Source organism: Gopherus flavomarginatus, chromosome 1, assembly GCF_025201925.1.
Source record: "Gopherus flavomarginatus isolate rGopFla2 chromosome 1, rGopFla2.mat.asm, whole genome shotgun sequence".
Lineage (NCBI taxonomy): Eukaryota > Metazoa > Chordata > Testudines > Testudinidae > Gopherus > Gopherus flavomarginatus.
The window spans coordinates 144499417-144517320 of NC_066617.1; the positions used below are offsets into that span (position 1 = coordinate 144499417).

The window sequence follows — 17904 nt, forward strand, 5'->3', positions numbered from 1 at the left end:
TCTGCAGAAGAATCATCCAAGTAACAAGACTGGGGTTAAGATTCCACAGTGAACAACAGAAAATCCCTCAGACACATGGATACAGAAAAGGATGAAATGCATAGCTAATAGCGACTTCTGCACCAAAGCTAGGACCAAATAGAAATTACATCTCCCTCTAACACACACACACACACACACACACATCCCAGGTGGGCCACATAGTGATGGATCAATTTACAGGGGATTGTCTATTGTGATCCACACAATTAACCGTCTCCCAGTTACTGAAAGGAGAAGGAGTGGATGTGGTATATTAGTAGAACTAGTTACTTCTTGCCTTTCCTCTGCCTGCCTATCCATCCCTCATGCTTGTCTCTCTCTATTCTATCTACAAAAGGTACTCCATCTATCACAGATGGATATAAGCACATCTCATGGTGTTTGAGCAACTTCTTCTGAATGTCTCTGTAACCCAGTTGACCACACTCATCACATCCCATAATCATCACTTACTTCACTGTAACTAAATCCCAAATCCACGTCTCAGGGAAATACTTCCGGATGGTCTCCACTGGGCCATGATCGATGATGTGAGGCACACGATCGACTGCATCCAAACTGAGTGCATACATCGGCGCAGACATACGTTCTTTTTTAGACATTAGGGGTGCAGGGTGTGGTGAGAGGAGAGAGGACATAATATGTTAGACCTTATTCTAAACCATGGCACTTTGTTTCCAGTTAGTGATAGGCCTGATCCTAAACCCAAGATCTATTAACCCTTCCTCACAAACATTAATCTTGTTCAGACCCAAACTTAGACCTGTCTCTGCTTGCAACCAGGCATTCTCTTCCGCACGCCACTCCCCCCAGCGTCATTATCTTTTTAGAACCGTTTTCAAAGTCATTGAAAAAACATCTCCATTGCCTTATTGTGATCTCAAACTGTTTGCTTTCTAAAGACTTCTGCACCTCTTACAGGACATATTTATTCCCCCACCTCCAATCCCAGAGTGTATGGGGAGTCCAGATGTGATGACTGTGTTGAAGCAACTCCTAGAGCCCTGCCTATATCCACTTCAATATGGAATTAACCTGTGGAACTCACTACCCCAAGACATTATAGATGCAGTAGCTGAGTCAGATTCACAGGAAAAAAAATTATGTTTGTATATGACTAGGAGTAGCAGCAACACTAGTGACACCAGCTAGGGTTCACATGGTCAGGGATATCAGTTCTCGTGTATCAGGATACAAGTTGATAAGAAGCCATAGACCAGGAAGAAATTTGCCCCACAGTACTGCACAGTGAGGGGTATTACCAAGGTTTTCCACCTTACTCTGAAGCAGCCACCATTGGCCACTGTCTGAAGAGGGATCCTGCACTAAAAAGAAGACAGTGCTGATCCAATATGGTCAGGAGGCAGGAGACTGCCATATATAGACCAGTAGTCTGATGTTCTACAGTAGGAATGGGGACATTCGATTAGAGGGTCAGTAATCTGATCTGGTTACTCTTCATTTCCACTAGCTAACTGAGAGCATAATTAACACTAAATTTAGCCATCCAATCTCAGAGTTCTTCACAAGACTAAGTATAATTAGTTCCCTTTTACAGATAGGAATATTAAGGCACAAAGAAGTGAAATGATTCACTTCCAAGTTCAAGCTGATGAGAGACCTGAGAATGGAGTACAGATTTCCTGATTCCCAATCCTAAACTCTCCCCCTGGGTTCACACTCCCTCCTCATTGAACCTGGCTCTTTTTCTGCTTAGTTTTTTCTCTAGCACTTGCTGGAAGGTGAAAATCTAGAAATGGAAACTGTTCTGTCCCAGGCTGAGAGAGCTGCAACCAAAGTCAGCAAGATTTAGCAGCCATTTTGTGCCAGTGCAGCAAATCTGCATTAGGGGATGCAAGGTGCCACTGCATCAGTGTAGTTACAACAGTGCATATTTCCTTAGCTGGTGAAAGGTTAGCAAGCAGGTGGAGCAAACAGGTAGGTGAGCGAGCAGGTGGAAATGGACCAGATTCCTATTTCAGGACTGACGTTAGTGAATTTCAGCCAGCACAGCTGAGAACACAGTCTGGTTCAATTGGTCTAGTTTCCATGCACAGGAGAGGGTGAAAGGGAAGGGAGGGTGAAAGTAGGAAAAGCAGCTAACAAGGGGATATAAGTGGGGTAAAACAAAGCAGACTCTTTTACTACCAATACCAGCTGCCACAGGTACATATGGTCCAGATACACCATACATTCTCTCCATGCAGAGTCTGGGCTTACGGACCTTGGTGCTGGTGAAGACCTTTAAACCCATCTCCTGTAAAAAGATAACCCAGACAGCCATGTGGTAAAGTAAACCATACGTTAGGAGATAAACGTGCCGTCTGGACTGGATTAGGATGTGACAGACCTATCACAGAGCAGGGATGGGTCATTGCAAGAGCAGATACTAAGGCCTGAGAAGTCAATGCCAGTGTGGCTGGCGGGAAGCCAAGGGCGAGGTCTATGTCACTGAAAGGCATCGGACCAGCAGCTGGAGTGTGTCCTCAGAGCAGGTTCATCAGAGGCACAAGCAGTGCAAGCTTCCACTATGCACTCAGCCCCTGCCTCATCCCTGCCCTGGAGGGAGTTCAGGCTCTCTGGCACAGTCCATCCCCTGCCTCTCTGCTGAGACTCCTAACAGTGATTGTCAGGTGTGCTGGGTTTTGGGTGATTTGGGAGCAAGTCCCACTGGGAACAAACCTGAGATCCCGCAGGACACCAAACCCTTACAAGGTGGGGCTGGATAATTACCCTGGGTGCTGGCTCAGAGCAACACTCAGCACATGTGTGCATGTGTGTGCATGTGGGTGTCTAGATAAAATGGAGACTGACACTTAAGAGACCTACATAGACGGGATAGAGAGCATGTGGGACAAGACCTCTTTGACAAAATTGCTGCAGAGGCTGAGTTGCCCATTTCTGGGCTCTATTTCTTTACCCCAGTTGTTAGGATGTCTCTTTGTCATGTTTAAATTAGTGATGAGAAACCTCTAGAGTTCAGTGGTTGAGAGAGGCATTCAGTCCTCAGTGATGGAGGGTTCCCATCTGGGGTTTTCTGGCCCTGCTTTAGTTATTACCTCGAATGTGCTGGCTAACAAGCACCCAGCTAAGTGCACTCAGACAGCAGCTATGGGCTATGACAGGAGTTTGCTCACCCAAGAACACAGTGAAGAAATCTTCTGAACTAACAGTGATTTCACACACTAAAGGGAGATGTGGCACTCACCTTGAGAATGTTGTAGGCGTCCCCCTCACTGTCAGGAGAAATGGGTCCGTAGATGAATCCATTTAAAATGATGTTGTCGAGTTTCACACAAGGGTTATCGTCTTCTTCCTCCAAATGGTGCTCTCGGTAATTATAACCCCTGATCTCCTTCACGGGGAGCAAATCATACACCTGAGGGGACATGCCTCGATGTCAGTGACCACAGGCCCAATAATAATAAACTGGCGTGCGCCACCCTAGTGATCACAGACAACTTGCAACACTCCCATGCGTGCAATCCCAGTGACCAAGGGTAACCCTACAATAACAAACCCTACAGTAACAGAGCAGAATGTCTGACTCCAAGGCTCAGCCCTGACATTTGAATAATAACCGAGTATGTGCTGACCAGTGCTCACCACTGGCCCTCCAGTAATAAATCAGTATGTGTGGTTGTGTCCTCACAAGCGGCCCCAGAACTATAAACCACTGGGTGCAGCAATAGTTTTCATGAGGGCACTATATAGATCAAGCAGTGGGCGCAGTCCCTGTGCTGATGAGGGACCCTACAATAACAGACACACTGCTCTGCCCTAGCTCACACGAGTGATTCTTGGCACTTTCCAGACAAGACCAGCTCTTGTGTCTGTTGATCACCGGGCCAGGCTGGCACTTACAGAGCTGGGCGAGAGCTCGGCTTCAGGCTTCATGAGAAGGACGCTCTTGTCCACAGCACGGACGGCGCACAGGGAGCCCGGGGAGGCTCCGACCCGGAGGTGAGTGTCGGAGGCGGGGAGGCCCTCGGCCGGTGAGAAATTCAAGTTGACCTGCAACCCCAGGAAAGGAGTTAGAGGAGCTACTTCTCCAGATACCTTCACACACTGTCCTGCAGCACAACTCAGTCCTGGAACCACCTCATTCAGTTCTGCCAATGACCCTCAGCCCTGCCCTGCAGCCCCCTGTCATCCCAGTGCTGGGCTTCCCACACCGCTCTGCCAATGCCCCTCAGTGCTGGCCAATGCAATTCAAACATGACCAGCAGCGCCCCCATATGTCAGTTCTGCTTCCACCCTCCATAATTCTGCCTATGCAAATAACTCCTGATGCGCATTCATCTCTCATATTCAATTGCTGATCCATGGTCAGTGCCCCATGGGCTCATGGAGCCACTGAACATTTCCTGAGTCTTCCCTGAAATTTGCCGTTCCAGGTTCCACAGGTGGGCCATTGTCCGTGGGTGAATGCGAGTTACAGAAACAGGATACTCACCTTATTGGCAAAGCAGTTTTCAATCTTGAAATCTTCGGAATTGGCGATAACTTCTCCGCTGGGTAAAGTAGTGTATATGAGTACCCGGGCCAGGGGGGCGATATCAGGCCCCACGGGCAGCCTCAGCTCAAATACCTGGATAACTGGCAAACAGAGAGAGGGGGTGACTAAGCTATAGAGTATCAGCTCCAGGGCCACACATTTCCCTAGGCTCCCTTATTATGGCTGCAATATCAGCCACCCTGAAAAATTCGCTATCCAAGGGTAAGAGTTTTGGTGCATAGTTGAGGTCTTTGACTCTTACTGCAGACACCCGGTGTGGGATATTCAGGTGAGATGGGTTTGGTGGATCTCAGCATGTCCCCTAAATCCATATCAGCTAGAGTCTAGCACTGCTGTCCGTCAGTGCAGGATGCCCCTGCCCATGCAATAATGAAGGCAAGGAAAGAAGTGCATGTTGTACAGTGGCTCTGTGCGGATGGTTGTGTGCACAGGGCTGCAGAAGGTGTGGGATTCCACACTCCTGTTCCTCAAGGTGGAGTTTGCCCAGCCAGCCTGAATCAGTCAAACTGGGAATCCCTTGAGACTGCCATTAATGAAATGAAATCGGTCAGGGGAACTGTGTGCGTGTCAAAGGGAAAGAGAGACCACGACTAGTGAGACAAGAAGGAAAGAGAGAAAGCAAAGAGGAGAGAAGGTTGCTGTTCTCGGCACCTCCTTCAGACACAGCACTCAGCCTCCCAGGACAGACAGAGAAAGGGGTGAGGAGAGCTCACAATGAGAAAGGGCTGAAATTTTTCAGATTTTTTTTGTTGTTGAAAAATGCAGACCCACATCAACCAAAACATTTCACAGATTTGTGTGAAATTCACCAAATGGTTTTTGTCAGAAAAAATATCAGCAGCAAAGCAGGTGGTTTTGTTTTGACATTTCCTAAATGAAAGGTTCTGTTTTTCAATTCAAAACAACTCCTCATTTACAATTTCCCTTCAATTCTATTTATAAAAGATTAAAACAGCTCAAAAGTGAAATGGTTCAGTAGTCCCCAAACAATTATTTTTTGAGGTTTCTGTTTCGGCCAGCGAATCGGGAAATCAGTTATTCACACAGCTCTACTCACGTTCTTCATCCCCCACGGGATGCACCTTGGTGCCTGACCTCACAATGCCTCCCTTGGCCATCACCTGCCAGGAAGAAGAAACTCTCCTGTTACAGAGGTCCTGGTGGGAGGTGGGGGATGCTTATGGGGGAACACTGGGGGTGGGGGTGTCTATACGGATGCCTTCCTGTGGGGAAGGAGCAGAAAATCCCACAGAGCCAAACAGAGTCCCAGACCCAGACTGGATTTACTGGGACCTCGACCAAGTCAGAAATTTTCTCTCCCTGCAGAAACCATACACTGGCTGGCCAGTTCTGCATTTCCTTCACTGGCTTTTACATGTAATTGTCAAGGTCAAGTGAACCTGACCTAGGGGGAGTTTGGTGTCCTGGGACAAATATGGGTGTCTGGTCTCCAGTGCTGTGTCATGTGTACGGAGGTAGAGGTCACTAAGTCTGGGCTTACCACATAGTAAAAGACGATTTCCTTCTGCTCCCCCAAGACCTCTGGCTTCAGGATGTAGTGCACCCGGATCATCTCATTGGAGCCACAGCTTAAAGTGTGAGACACAGGCTCGATTTTGAGAAAGCTCTTACTCAGGGAGTAAAAGCGTGTTGCTGTGTGAGCGGCACTACCATACACAGGGGTGAACCAGTGTGTGTCGTAACAGTTCAGTTCAGATTTATGGTTTGCCTGATAAAGAAGAATGTTTTTACATCAGATCAAAAAGTGAGTAACAAGTCTACTAGCATTTCAGAAGGAAAAAGTGGGTAATTCTAAAAACATTTTCTTGGCAGATTTTTCAGTGCACAGTGCATTGATCTGTATTTTCCATGCTCGTGTGGAGAGAGAGAGAACCAGAGGGAGAGTGACAGAGTGTGTGCAAGACACAGAGAGCAAGGGGCAGACAGAAAGAGAGCAAGACAGAGAGGAGGAGACTGAAATTCCCAGCCAACAAACTCCTTGTTTTATCTCCCAATGGGTGGAGAGATGGATAAACTCACAGACATCTCCCCTGAAGCTCAGCCTGTGACATCTCAGATCCCCTAGCTCCCTGTATTCAGCCACTCACATTGATTTGAATGGAGGTGTCTGTGAAGTTGACAGTGTCTATGGAAAACCAGACTTGGCCCTCTTCATTCGTTGTGTAGTTGGCGTCATATTTGTTTCCCCTTATGAAAATCTGGATTGTTTCATTGGCGATTGGAGCATTGGTCCCGTCCACCAGCTTCACCTAAAGGAACAAATCCAATCTTTGTTGCTTATACGAGGCAGGGAAAGCAGTCCCCACAGTGCCAATGGCCCTTTGCCCACGTTATTCCCCTGAGGCAGTTCCAGAGGGTGTTTCTTACAGAGCCGACCAAAGGGCAGGTTTGTATGAACGTGCTGGGTGAGTCTGAACCACCTGAGAAGGTGGCACGTTCTCACAGAGTGTGTGATTGGGAACACAGGAAGGACTGTGCTGGCTCACACCAATGGACCTCCTTTTCTGTATCCTGTCTCTGACAGTAGCAGGGGGTCAGAGGAAGGTGCTGCAAATCCCACCAATGGCAAGGATACCGCAGCATGTGTAGAGGCAGAGGGAGATGGCTCCTGTGATCATCCCACATTTTCCCTTTTCCATTTGCAAGTTCTCATTCTCCACAGACAAGCACACTCATGTCAGGTAATTTCCTGGGCTCTCAGAGGTTCCCTACCTGCCCAGAGAAGGGCATCCCTGGTATGTAATGAGAGTCCACCTGCTCGAAGCTGATTTTGCTCATGGTGTTTGTGATCTCACTGGACCCTGTCCCAGTTAACTCCACCCCTGCAAGAAAACACAGCAAAGAGGGGCTTGAACTAATGCATTGACCTGCAACACCTCCAGATGCTCCAGTCTTGCCCCCCACGTTGTCCAGCTCTGCCAGTGCCCTTCAGTGCTGGTTTGAAACACACACTGCTATTGCAGTGTGGCCCCACAGCTCCACCAGAGCAGCATGATGCATACCTGTACCCTCTTCCGTGATCTTGCCTTGCACCTCAATTTTCATCTCATAACCCTTTCGCTTGAGCTGGAATATTTTAGTCTCCACCACATTGGAGACACAGCCTCGAACGTCCGCCTGAGCCAGAGACCAAAGAGGAAATTACCATGGAAAACCCTGTACAATTCAGGTCCGTGTGGAACAGGAACCAATACACCAGCACCTGAGACATTTGCCTGCTGCTTGATTTGCTTTAATCCCATCCTCTTACTGGCTTCACCCAACCTGACTCCCTCTCTTCCCTTCTTCTTCACCAAACCAATCAAGGCATCTCTGGTCCCCAGTGATGTATCCAATATGCTGCCTTCTGTGATGCATTTCATCACCAGTTCTCCAGGTTACACACCTGGTTCCCTGACTGTTCAAATCAGATCCCCTAGATCTGCAACTTCCCATCAGTGTGATAAATCCAGTTGTGTCTTTTATCCATCCTTAGAATCCTCTCTCTTTCTCCATGCACATTCTCTGTCTTCCTCCTCTCTTTCTTTCTCTTTCTTTTTCTCCAATTATCTCTGTCTAACTTACTTCTATTTTCTCTCTTACTTTCTTCTCCTTCATATTCTCCATCTTTCTCTTTATTGCTCTACCCCATTCTCTCTACCTCCTTGCCCTGTCTCTCTCTTTCTTCTTCCTCCCGAGTTTTCTCTCTCTTCCAGATCCTACAGTTCCCTCTTGCTTTCTCCTCTGCTCTGCTCTGCTCCCCTTCCCATCTCAATCCCGTTCACTGATACAAAAACCTGTCAGGGTCTTCTCTTTCCCAGCTAGAAGAAACATCCATCTAGGGGTGAATCCTGACCTGACTGATGTAAATGGGAGTTTTGCCATTGATTTCAATGGGGCCAGGATTTCACCCAAGGGATTTTTCTTCATAATTTATATCACCCAGCCCTGGCCTCACCTCCTTCTAACCAATACCTCCCTCCTGTGAGACAGAGCCCAGCCCAAAACACAGAATCCCAGCTGAGGTCTAACAATCCCTTTTGACAGACACAGATCACCATCCTCAAGACAGTCACCTCCAGCCTATGCGATGGGCCTGGACTCACCTGTCTGGTGAATTCCTCACACACAGCCTCAGCCTCTCTTCCATAGCAGCGTGAGCTGGACTGGGAGAATCTCCGACATACACGGACATTCACCAGGCCTGGGACAGGGGTCCCATAAGTGTATCTGTAACCAGAGGTGTTAAAGAGACACAAGGTGCTTAGACAGGGAGACAGAGTCAGGCAGAAGAGGCCTTTTGGGGCCCTTTATACCATTGCCCCTGAGGACTCAATTGCTGGTTTCCTAATATCTATTCTCTGGAGCTTGGTCTAGCCCTGTTTTCCAATGACTGAAGTGACAGGGCTCCAGGCATTTCCCGAGGGAGATTATTCCATTACCCAGCAGGCCTGCCCCATTAGGAAATGTTGCCTGATATTCCGGCTCTTTTGCTCCTTAATCAGTTGAGTTTCCCTTCTCCCAGCTCCCTCCCATTTGGCCAAACCTTTCAGGTATGGAAGAGCCTAGACCTGCAGACAATGTTCCAGGTGCAGTCTCCTCAGAGCTGTGGGGCCCAGAGCTGAACACTGTCTTCCAGGGTGGGTCGCACTAATGCTGTATAGAGAGGGATTATCATCTCCCGTCACTGCTACACGACACCTCGGGAGCACTGTTTTCAGCTCTGAGCACCTCTTTACCCAAAGGCCATTGACAAATTGGAGGGAGTTCAGAGAAGAGCAAGAAATATGAGCAGGGAGCTGGAGGGAGGGATTCATGAGGATGGGAGGAAGAGTTAAGTCTGGTGAATATGGTTACCGTATGTCTAAGAAGGGATGTAATTTCTGCCTACAAGGGTCTGAAGGAGGCATCACGAAGGGGGGCCGGGATTATTTAAGGAGGCACTTGGGGGTCTAATTAGGAAGGATAGAATGATGTTAAGAAAGGGGAAATTTGGATTGAATAATGGAGAAAAACATTCTGAGAGGGAGCTGTACCGGGCTGAGGCGTTGTTTCCTGGGGCATGGGGGGGAGCCCCATTTCTTGGGATGTTTAAAGCTTGGGCTGGGTACAGACTAGACAGTAGGAACAATCCTGCCCAGGGCCCCTGGGGAGGGAGAGAAAGTGACCCCAGGGACCTTCTCTAGATCTGGTTTCTGGAGTAGCAGTGGGAAGGCAACGGTGGATGAGCACAAAGTACAGTGACTCAAACCCCGCGACTCACAGACCACAGACGGCCACTTTCAGCTCCTCGTCCTGGATGGTGATTTTCTTGGGCAGCTTCACCGACACCTCGTACTTGGGCAGCACTGAGTGGGAGAGACAGGCTAGAATTGAGCAGAGTGGTGGGAACACGTGTACATCACTGTCACTTCCCCATTGAGTGACAGACACAGCCTCTCCCCCTCCTAATCCCAACGCATGGCGCCAGATCCTCAGCTTGCTATAAATCACCACAGCTCCATGGCCGTCAGTGCAGCTGTGCCAGCTTACACCAGCTGAGGATCTGGCCAGGGACTGTGGAACTGAAGAGGAAGACATCGTAACCCCTGCTCCTCTCCCCTTTGCTCCCTTTGCCCAACCCCGACCTCTGGGCCATCGTTGCTTTAGAGGCTGTATGCTATGCTACGCAAGTGATACCTAGTGAGGGCCCGACTCCCCAGTGCACCATCGTCACTCACCAGATTTAAAGGGCCACATTCACTGTATGCTCTGGCTCCTGTGCTGCTCCAGTGAAGTAAAGCAGCCATAAGCTCGGTTACTTTGCATCCCTGGAGTGGTACAAAGCAGACAGACTGCACCAGTGAATCTGGCCGCGAAAGTTCAGCCATTTTAAACTTATCCTTGCATGAAAAGAGTCGGATAAAACCTGTTTCATAACACAGTAAAAGCAAATATTTTTTCCTGCTGGCTGAGCTCACAGACTGCATTCACCTCCTGGCTGGGCACTAGAATGTCAAGTTTCAGCCCCAAAGTGAATTTTCTCAGAAGTTCTGAACTAACTGAATGAGGGGGTTATAATGGGAGAGAGACACTGGCGGGGTGGAAAGAGAAGCAGAAGATTCTGGGAAGTTTCAGAGTGCCCTGTCGGACAGCAGCGAGAGGACTAGTGGAGCCACTTTTACTAACTTGATCAGAATGAGCTCGTTCTTAGGCTTGCTGAGATCAAGCTCTTGGAATGCTTGTAAGTGGCTGGAGCACTTCTGTGGGATGGTTCACAAGTGGTCGGGGTGGGGGCTGGAGTGGTACATATCCCTAGACTAGACAGAGCTGTAATTTGTTTCTCCTTGGGTGATTAGTGGCAACCCTATAATTAAAGTTATTTGAGAATCTACCACCCCTGCTGGCCTCATTTTCCTTTCCTCATGAACCTTCTGAATGTTTGTCCTTTGGGGCTGATGTTTTCCAGGCTTGGTCTCCAGCCAAGTGTCTTTATTTATTTATTTTGAATGTTTGAAGATGTTCTGGGCATCAGGAGCCACGAGGACAAAGGAGTGAAGACCAGAGTGGGAGAAAGGAGAGGTGAGTTAAGCCAGTTTCATTGGCAAATCACAGGTGGAGCAAACTGTGCCACTGAAATGCAGCATTTACATAGTTTGTTCTGCATCCATATCATATACTGCACACAACTGGTAGGAAAGACCCTACACAAAAATAAAGCTGCATTGTACTGAGGCTGGAATCACAGCCCAAATCCAGTAGGCCCAAGGGACAGGCCTTTGTATTCACACCCAGATACTCTCAGGCTTACAGTGAACAGTGACCCTGACAGTTCAAGTGCTGAGGAGAAAGCTACACACCACTGGATGGGGGCTCAGATCCGGAACCCTTAAAAGCATCCAGTGTATTCCTGGCCCATTCCTCAGACCACTCTTCACTGAGCTACACCCCAGACAATCCTGAACTGGATTTTTGTGCCTGGAATGGATGAAGCTCCTGCTTCCAACACCCTCAGCCCCAGCACGAGTAGGGCTCTTCCTTACCATATTCCTCCACCATAAAAGGGTGTTCTAGATTGGTCCCCGACTCCTTCTGCACCACCACGTTGTAGGTGCCTTGGATGGGCTCGGAGGTGAGGGGGAAGGAGAGCTGGGTGAGGCCCACGTTTAACTCCACCTCTCTCCACTGGTACACGCGGTTCTTCTGCGGGTCCTAGAGGTGAGGAGAGCACAAGGTCATAAGACAGGATGACTCTTAACCTTTCATTTACAGGCAGGGTGTCTACACAGCATGAGGCTGGAGAGCAGGGCAGTTGCAGTCCAATGTTCAGCAGAGATACAGGATATATGCGATCATCTCCCTCTCCTATAGATGAGGTTAGGGCACCTGGTGGCCAGCTCTGTACTTTCCCAATAGTCTGTAAGGATTAAGCAGTCAAGTCCTGTGCAATCAGCATGTGAAATAGCCAGATACCAGCACCGAATCTATTCCAGCATCTGTCCACCTGATCAACATGCCCATATCCGCATGGAGTGGGCAAGGAGGTTGAGAAAGAACCAGGCTAAAAGACCAATGCACAGACGTCAGGATGCAATGAGTTTCTCTGCGCCTGTGAGCTTGAATGTTATATTTGCAGTTTGAGAACTGGTAACTGCTCTGGCTGAGGACTGAAATACTCAAGTTACCTCTGGGGCTGAGAAAACCCTCCCCATGCAGGTATGCGGAAGGCAATGGGCTATGGAAATGCTCATCTGGTCTTAAATATGTTGTTTGGGCTGCTACTTCTCTTCAGGCAGCCAGTATATCTTTGACCAGTATAGCTTATCCCTGTACGGGAAGGGGAATGAGCGGTGCCAATATAAGGCACCTCTATGCTGGTATAACCATGCCCATGCTAGCGACTGCACCTGTATAACTACTTTGACTGACACAGTTAAACTGGAATGAAATTTGCGTGCAGACCAGGTCTCACTTTCACAAAAGACCCTTTTCAGGCTCCTTTAAACAACCTAAAGAAGCAGAAAAGGCCATGGGCCCATTTTCCCCCTTTCCAAGTCATATTCCAATGTTGCGCTGCAGCTGAGATGCCAGAGACCCAGCCTCCAGGGTGAGTGGGGTGCATACAGGACTCTATTTCCTGTTCACACAGGCTCACCCTTACTTCCTTGCTCTGAGACCCATAGTGGCTGCACTATCCATTCACAATGAACACCACACTACACCCTCCCTCTGCTGTGGAGCACAGGAGTCTGCCCATCCCTGAAACAGCCCTAGCTTTCTGCCAGCGGTTGTGAGAGTAAAAATCAATGGGCCACTTACCTTGATGAAGACCAATGGAAACTGTGGGGAAAACGGGGAGAAGCAGAGTTAGAAATACAGGTCATACCTGCACTGAGCTCATTTACCCTGTTCAGGGGACTTCTGCATCTCTTCCCTGCATTTCCCTTTGCCCCTTGCTCACTGTTACTCAATGAGAAACTCCAGCGGGGCCTTCTAATGTTTTAGAGCCTGAACTGGTCAGTTTAACACAGCTGTGAAAATAAACACTTTGTTTTGCATTTAGAGGATTCAGGGTAAAAATTTCAAAATCATCTAAGTGACTTAGGAGCCTTTTAAAATGACTTAGGCACTTTAGGCCATTGATTTCAATGGGAATCAGGCACTTACATACCTCTGAGGTTCTGTGGCTTAGGAACCAAAGAGCCACTGACCTTCAGTGAGACTTTGTAAAGGAGGCAGATTTTTTTAGGTGCCCAACAATGCAGACAGGCACTGAGTGGAGTTTCCAAGTGCTGAGGTATCTAGTTCCCCACTGCAGCCAATGGGAGTTAGTCTCCTAACCTGCCTATGTGCTTTTTAAAATCCCACTAGGCACCTACCTGCAGCTTTAGGCATCTAAATCCCTTAGGCAATATGGCCCAAGGTGCCCAAGTCACTTCTGAAAATGGGACTTGGGTTTCTAAGTCACTGAGGCACTTTGGAAATGTGCCCCTAAGAGTGTAGCCATTTGGAAAGTTGCTGGTTTCCAGGGCTTTCATGTGGCAACTCAATTCTCTATGTCCTGCTCTGCAGCATCAGGTGGGGCCTGCTGCTGGGATGTCTCCTCAGGGACCCCTGCCCCTGCAAACTCGCAGTGAGGTTATGGAGGGGGGTCAGCTAGATCACAGTGTATGATATGCAGGAAGGTGGGACAGAGCCAGGTATAGGGGTCTTGAGGTGCAGTCACATGGCTTCCCACAAGACAGAAGTGATCTCCTCAGGGCCTGACTCATTGCTAGCCCACCCTGGTGCTGTTACTCACACCAGTACAAAGTGGGGCACACCGCGACCAGCCTCATTTGGCAACATTTTATGCCCATTTTGCTTTGGTGTTAACGATGCCTATCAAATGGAGAAGCCCAGTGCTTAATTTGTCCCAGGGCTGAGCCCCGGCACCTCTGAGCTTGGCAGTGCATAGCCCCGGCACATCTGGGCTTTCTGTGTCAGTTATGAAAGTAAAAAAAATTGCTTGAGCCCCAGCATCTAATTGCTTGAGCCTCTTTCATTACAAATTCATAACTCATCTCTTTCATTATAAATTAAGCTCTGGAGTATCCAGTTATTACTCGGCATGTGGAAACCAACTACTTCTTCTTTGATAGATATTCTTTGCAATTCTGTTCAAAGCACTAACTTCTCTGGTAGTGTTTTACTTTTCCTTGCGATCAGATGAAGTGATCAGACTCTCCCTATTACACTAGCCTGCTCCTTTATGTTCAGAATAATGATCTGCCTCTGCAGATTCATCTGCCCTGCTGTTCATTCCCTCTGTCCTGAAATTCTGTTTCCCGTATTCAGAGGGCCCGTAAGGATGCCACAAACAAAGGATTATGATTTTTAAGATGTAACAGAAGATAGAGGGAGGTTCTTAGCTCCACCAACTGTGGGCAATTTATCATGTAGTCCTCCCTCAGCCTTTTCTTCTCTAAACATTGTCCAATTCTTTCAACCTTTCCTCATAGATCAGGTTTTTGAAAACTCTTATACATTCTGTTGCTCCCTTTGGACTCTTTCCAGTTTATTCACCTCTGGCAACAAGATCCTAACAGGACATTTTTCACTCCCTGCTCCAGGGCAAGACGAATCTCCTTCCCAAGTATGAGGAGAGGAAAACACTGAGAAGATTTTTCAACTTCCCCTCTGAAACTCCGGAGATCAGATGGTTAACATCTCTGGACAAAACCAGAAGATATTATTGGATAAGTTTAATATGATACTTGTAAATGGAAGAAGTGAGGGCACATTTCACATAAGTTTAATTGACTGCTGGGAGTGGTATTGATAATATTATTATCCTTGTATAATTCATCCTTGTAGGGATTTCTCTGTAATTACAATGATGTGCTCTTTCTAGTGAGATTTTTATTACCCATGGTGAGGATGCCTTAAATTAAATGTGGCTACAAAAACTAAAGCGCAGCCATTCCTGACAAATTATCTAGGAGATTGGAAGACTCTGATGTTAGATTTCTCAGAGACATCATTACTGTCCTTGAATTCCTTTCAAATTTGTGAATCATATGAGTTGCTGGGAAAGTCCTTGCAACCACTCGTCTCTGAACAAATTGATTTTTCTTTTATCTATTCTAAAAATGCTTTCAAAGATAAGCACACTTGGCTTGATGCAGACTGTGTGAAGGAAACGACAGCTCTAGCCTGTCTAGCCAATAGGGTAAGATGCAATCCATCTCCTAATTTACTTCATAATTTAGTAGCTACCAGAAGACAATATAAAGGCTTATTATATCAGAAAAAACAAGAATATCTTAGATCCTTGCGGAAGGGTTTTGAAGCAGCAGCTAAGGCTAAAAATTCTTACACATTTTAGAAGATGGTGGCCACGGGTTCTGGTAGATATACTCTGAATGATGAACCCCATATTAATCATGAAGCTTGGATAGTACATTTTGGCCAGGTCTTTAATGATTCCCTCAACCAGTTTTTAAATCTAATTCTACCATAGCTGAGGCAATGAGGAATCCTCTCTTTGATTTACCACTCTGTCTTTCAGTACAGCACAGTGAAATCCACTCATTAATTTTAGCCCAACAATGGAAAAAACCCTCTAGGAGAAGGTTTTCTCTCTGATGAAGTTTCTCAGGATAATCCTAATTGGTGGTCCCTAGATTTGGCTAAATTATTTACTGTCCTGAATCATATCGGATGCATTCTGTCTGGCTCACGATTATAGTTCCTATTTTTAAAAAATGGGCTAGAAAGATGTCCGGGATAGCTCAGTGGTTTGAGCATTAGCCTATTAGACATAGGCTTGTGAGTTTGATCCTTGAGGGGGTGACTTTGGGATTGGTCTTGCTTTGAGCAGGGGGTTGGCCTAGATGATCTCTTGAAGTCCCTTCCAACCCTAATAATCTATGATTCTATGTAGACTTATTGGTCTGTTAAATGTGGTAGGGAAGATTTAATGCAGAATTTTACTCTCTAAACTTGAAATATGGGCTTTAGAGGGTAATTTACTACACAAAGAGCAGTCCAGCTTTAGGTCTGGTAGAGTGGATAATTATTTTATCCTATATGATTTATAAATATGCTGTGGTTAATGGTAGTAGTTTATATGCTACTTTCATAGATCTAAAGATGGCATTTGATTTTATTAACCAAGAAAAACTTTGGGCAAAATTAAGAAGGATGAGAATCGATCTAAAACTTTTGCATACTTTGGAGGCTCTACACCAGTGCACTATGGTGAGGCTAAGAACTAAAGCCAATGGGGAATGTACTGTTTCCCTTACTTCTAGGGGAGTATGCCAGGGTTGCTTTCCAGTGCTTCTTCTTTTTAATGCATATATTAATGAAGTGATGATGTTGTAAAGGAAGATAATTTCTCTCCCCTGGAAATTAAGAGTAGATCCATTCCAGTGTTGTTATATGCTGATGGCACGGTTGTTTTATTGCAGCATCCAAGAGGCCTTCGATGGTTATTATCTTGTTTTTTCTCTTATTATAATTTTCAAGACCTAGTTCTCAATTATAAGCCCAAAGTCATGATTTTTGGGAAGAACAAAACAAGTCTTTGCTTTTACTTATTTAGGGATAAAGTTTCATCATTTAGGCCACTGGTTTCCTTATCATGAAGACTTAAAACAAAAGGCCCTTAGCTCTGGCGAAGGGGTGCTTGGTCTACCTGCCCATATGCTGGGAACAGAGCTGCCCCAGTGCTAAGAATCTTTAATGCAAAAATAATGTTGTAGATGATCTATGAGGCTGAAGTTTGATTTAGGGGCTAAGTTTCGGCCTTAGAGATCATTCAAAATAATTTTACTCCTCCTTTGATTTTACATGCTGAGGTGAATGGTTTTACTGTACATCATAGTGCTTGTATTGCTTTTCTTAAATTTTGGTCTAAGATCTGTACTCTTCCAGATTACAGATTGCCCCATTTTTGCCTTCAGGAGATGGAGGAACAACCTGTGCACTCCAATTTATTATAAATAGGCTGGATTTTTCTATTATCTATTGTCAATATCTTTTAATCAGTGTAATCAACTACTCAAACATAGAGTGACAAATATTACCCGACAAGAAGATCTGGCTATGATTCATGGTTCAAAGTTTGTGTTTTGGTTTTCTACTTTGAAGATGGCTCATGTTTTTGAACAGTATTTGACTGAATTATGAAATCCTCATTTATATAAGGTATATACTCAATTAAGATTCCAAACCATGGAAATTGCTGTCCTTACAGGTAGATATGGAAAAGTTTCTTCACATGGAGCAATGGAAGATCTACCTCATTATCTTTTGGACTGGAGATTTTTCCAGCCTCTGAAAACATGCTGGATTTACCTCTTTTATATAAAAAGAATTTTTATCACCATCTCAAAAGGATAATGTTTTTAGTTTTTTCTCAATCCCAGGTAGTAATCAAATCACTGCCAATTTTTGCCCTTCCAGCATTTGCCTAATAAGGAGCATTTTTATTAGGTTCTAATTGACCTTTTAGGGTTCTATATGTTTTATATGATGTTGCTGTTGTAGACTGTTCTATGTTTTTCTTTTTGTATTTGCAAAAGACTTATGTTTAAATTAATCATGATTTAATAAAACTACCAAAAAGTTTTGACATTAGCCAGTTTTACATTATAATAAAGCATGATTCATATTATGACATAAAAGAACATATTCTGTCCTATGTAAACTCTGTCAATGAAGTTGAATGGGGTGTAAATCATGGCAGAATCTGACCCTTATAAAGAAGATGTGGGGAGTCAGAAGGCATCACTTGCTTTACACAGTCACTTTTATGGTGCTAGAAGATGTTAATAGAAATAAATTCCTCAGGAATCACAAAGGACTTTAAAAGGGTC

The 17904-nt window shown here is 46.0% G+C and overlaps 1 protein-coding gene across 1 annotated transcript in view; it reads right to left on the bottom strand.

The window, feature by feature from the left end:
- LOC127047175 (alpha-2-macroglobulin-like) overlaps positions 1-17904 on the bottom strand; it is a 59775-nt gene that overhangs the window by 35263 nt on the left and 6608 nt on the right. Inside the window, exons 5-18 of the mRNA XM_050945205.1 lie at positions 12860-12880; positions 11584-11752; positions 9825-9909; positions 8668-8791; positions 7585-7699; positions 7295-7404; positions 6670-6831; positions 6063-6290; positions 5619-5682; positions 4499-4641; positions 3907-4056; positions 3251-3421; positions 2191-2299; positions 496-631 (exon numbers count right to left, since the gene is read on the bottom strand). Coding sequence (XP_050801162.1) covers positions 496-631; positions 2191-2299; positions 3251-3421; positions 3907-4056; positions 4499-4641; positions 5619-5682; positions 6063-6290; positions 6670-6831; positions 7295-7404; positions 7585-7699; positions 8668-8791; positions 9825-9909; positions 11584-11752; positions 12860-12880 — 1787 coding nt within the window. The remainder of the gene's footprint in view (positions 1-495; positions 632-2190; positions 2300-3250; positions 3422-3906; positions 4057-4498; positions 4642-5618; positions 5683-6062; positions 6291-6669; positions 6832-7294; positions 7405-7584; positions 7700-8667; positions 8792-9824; positions 9910-11583; positions 11753-12859; positions 12881-17904) is intronic.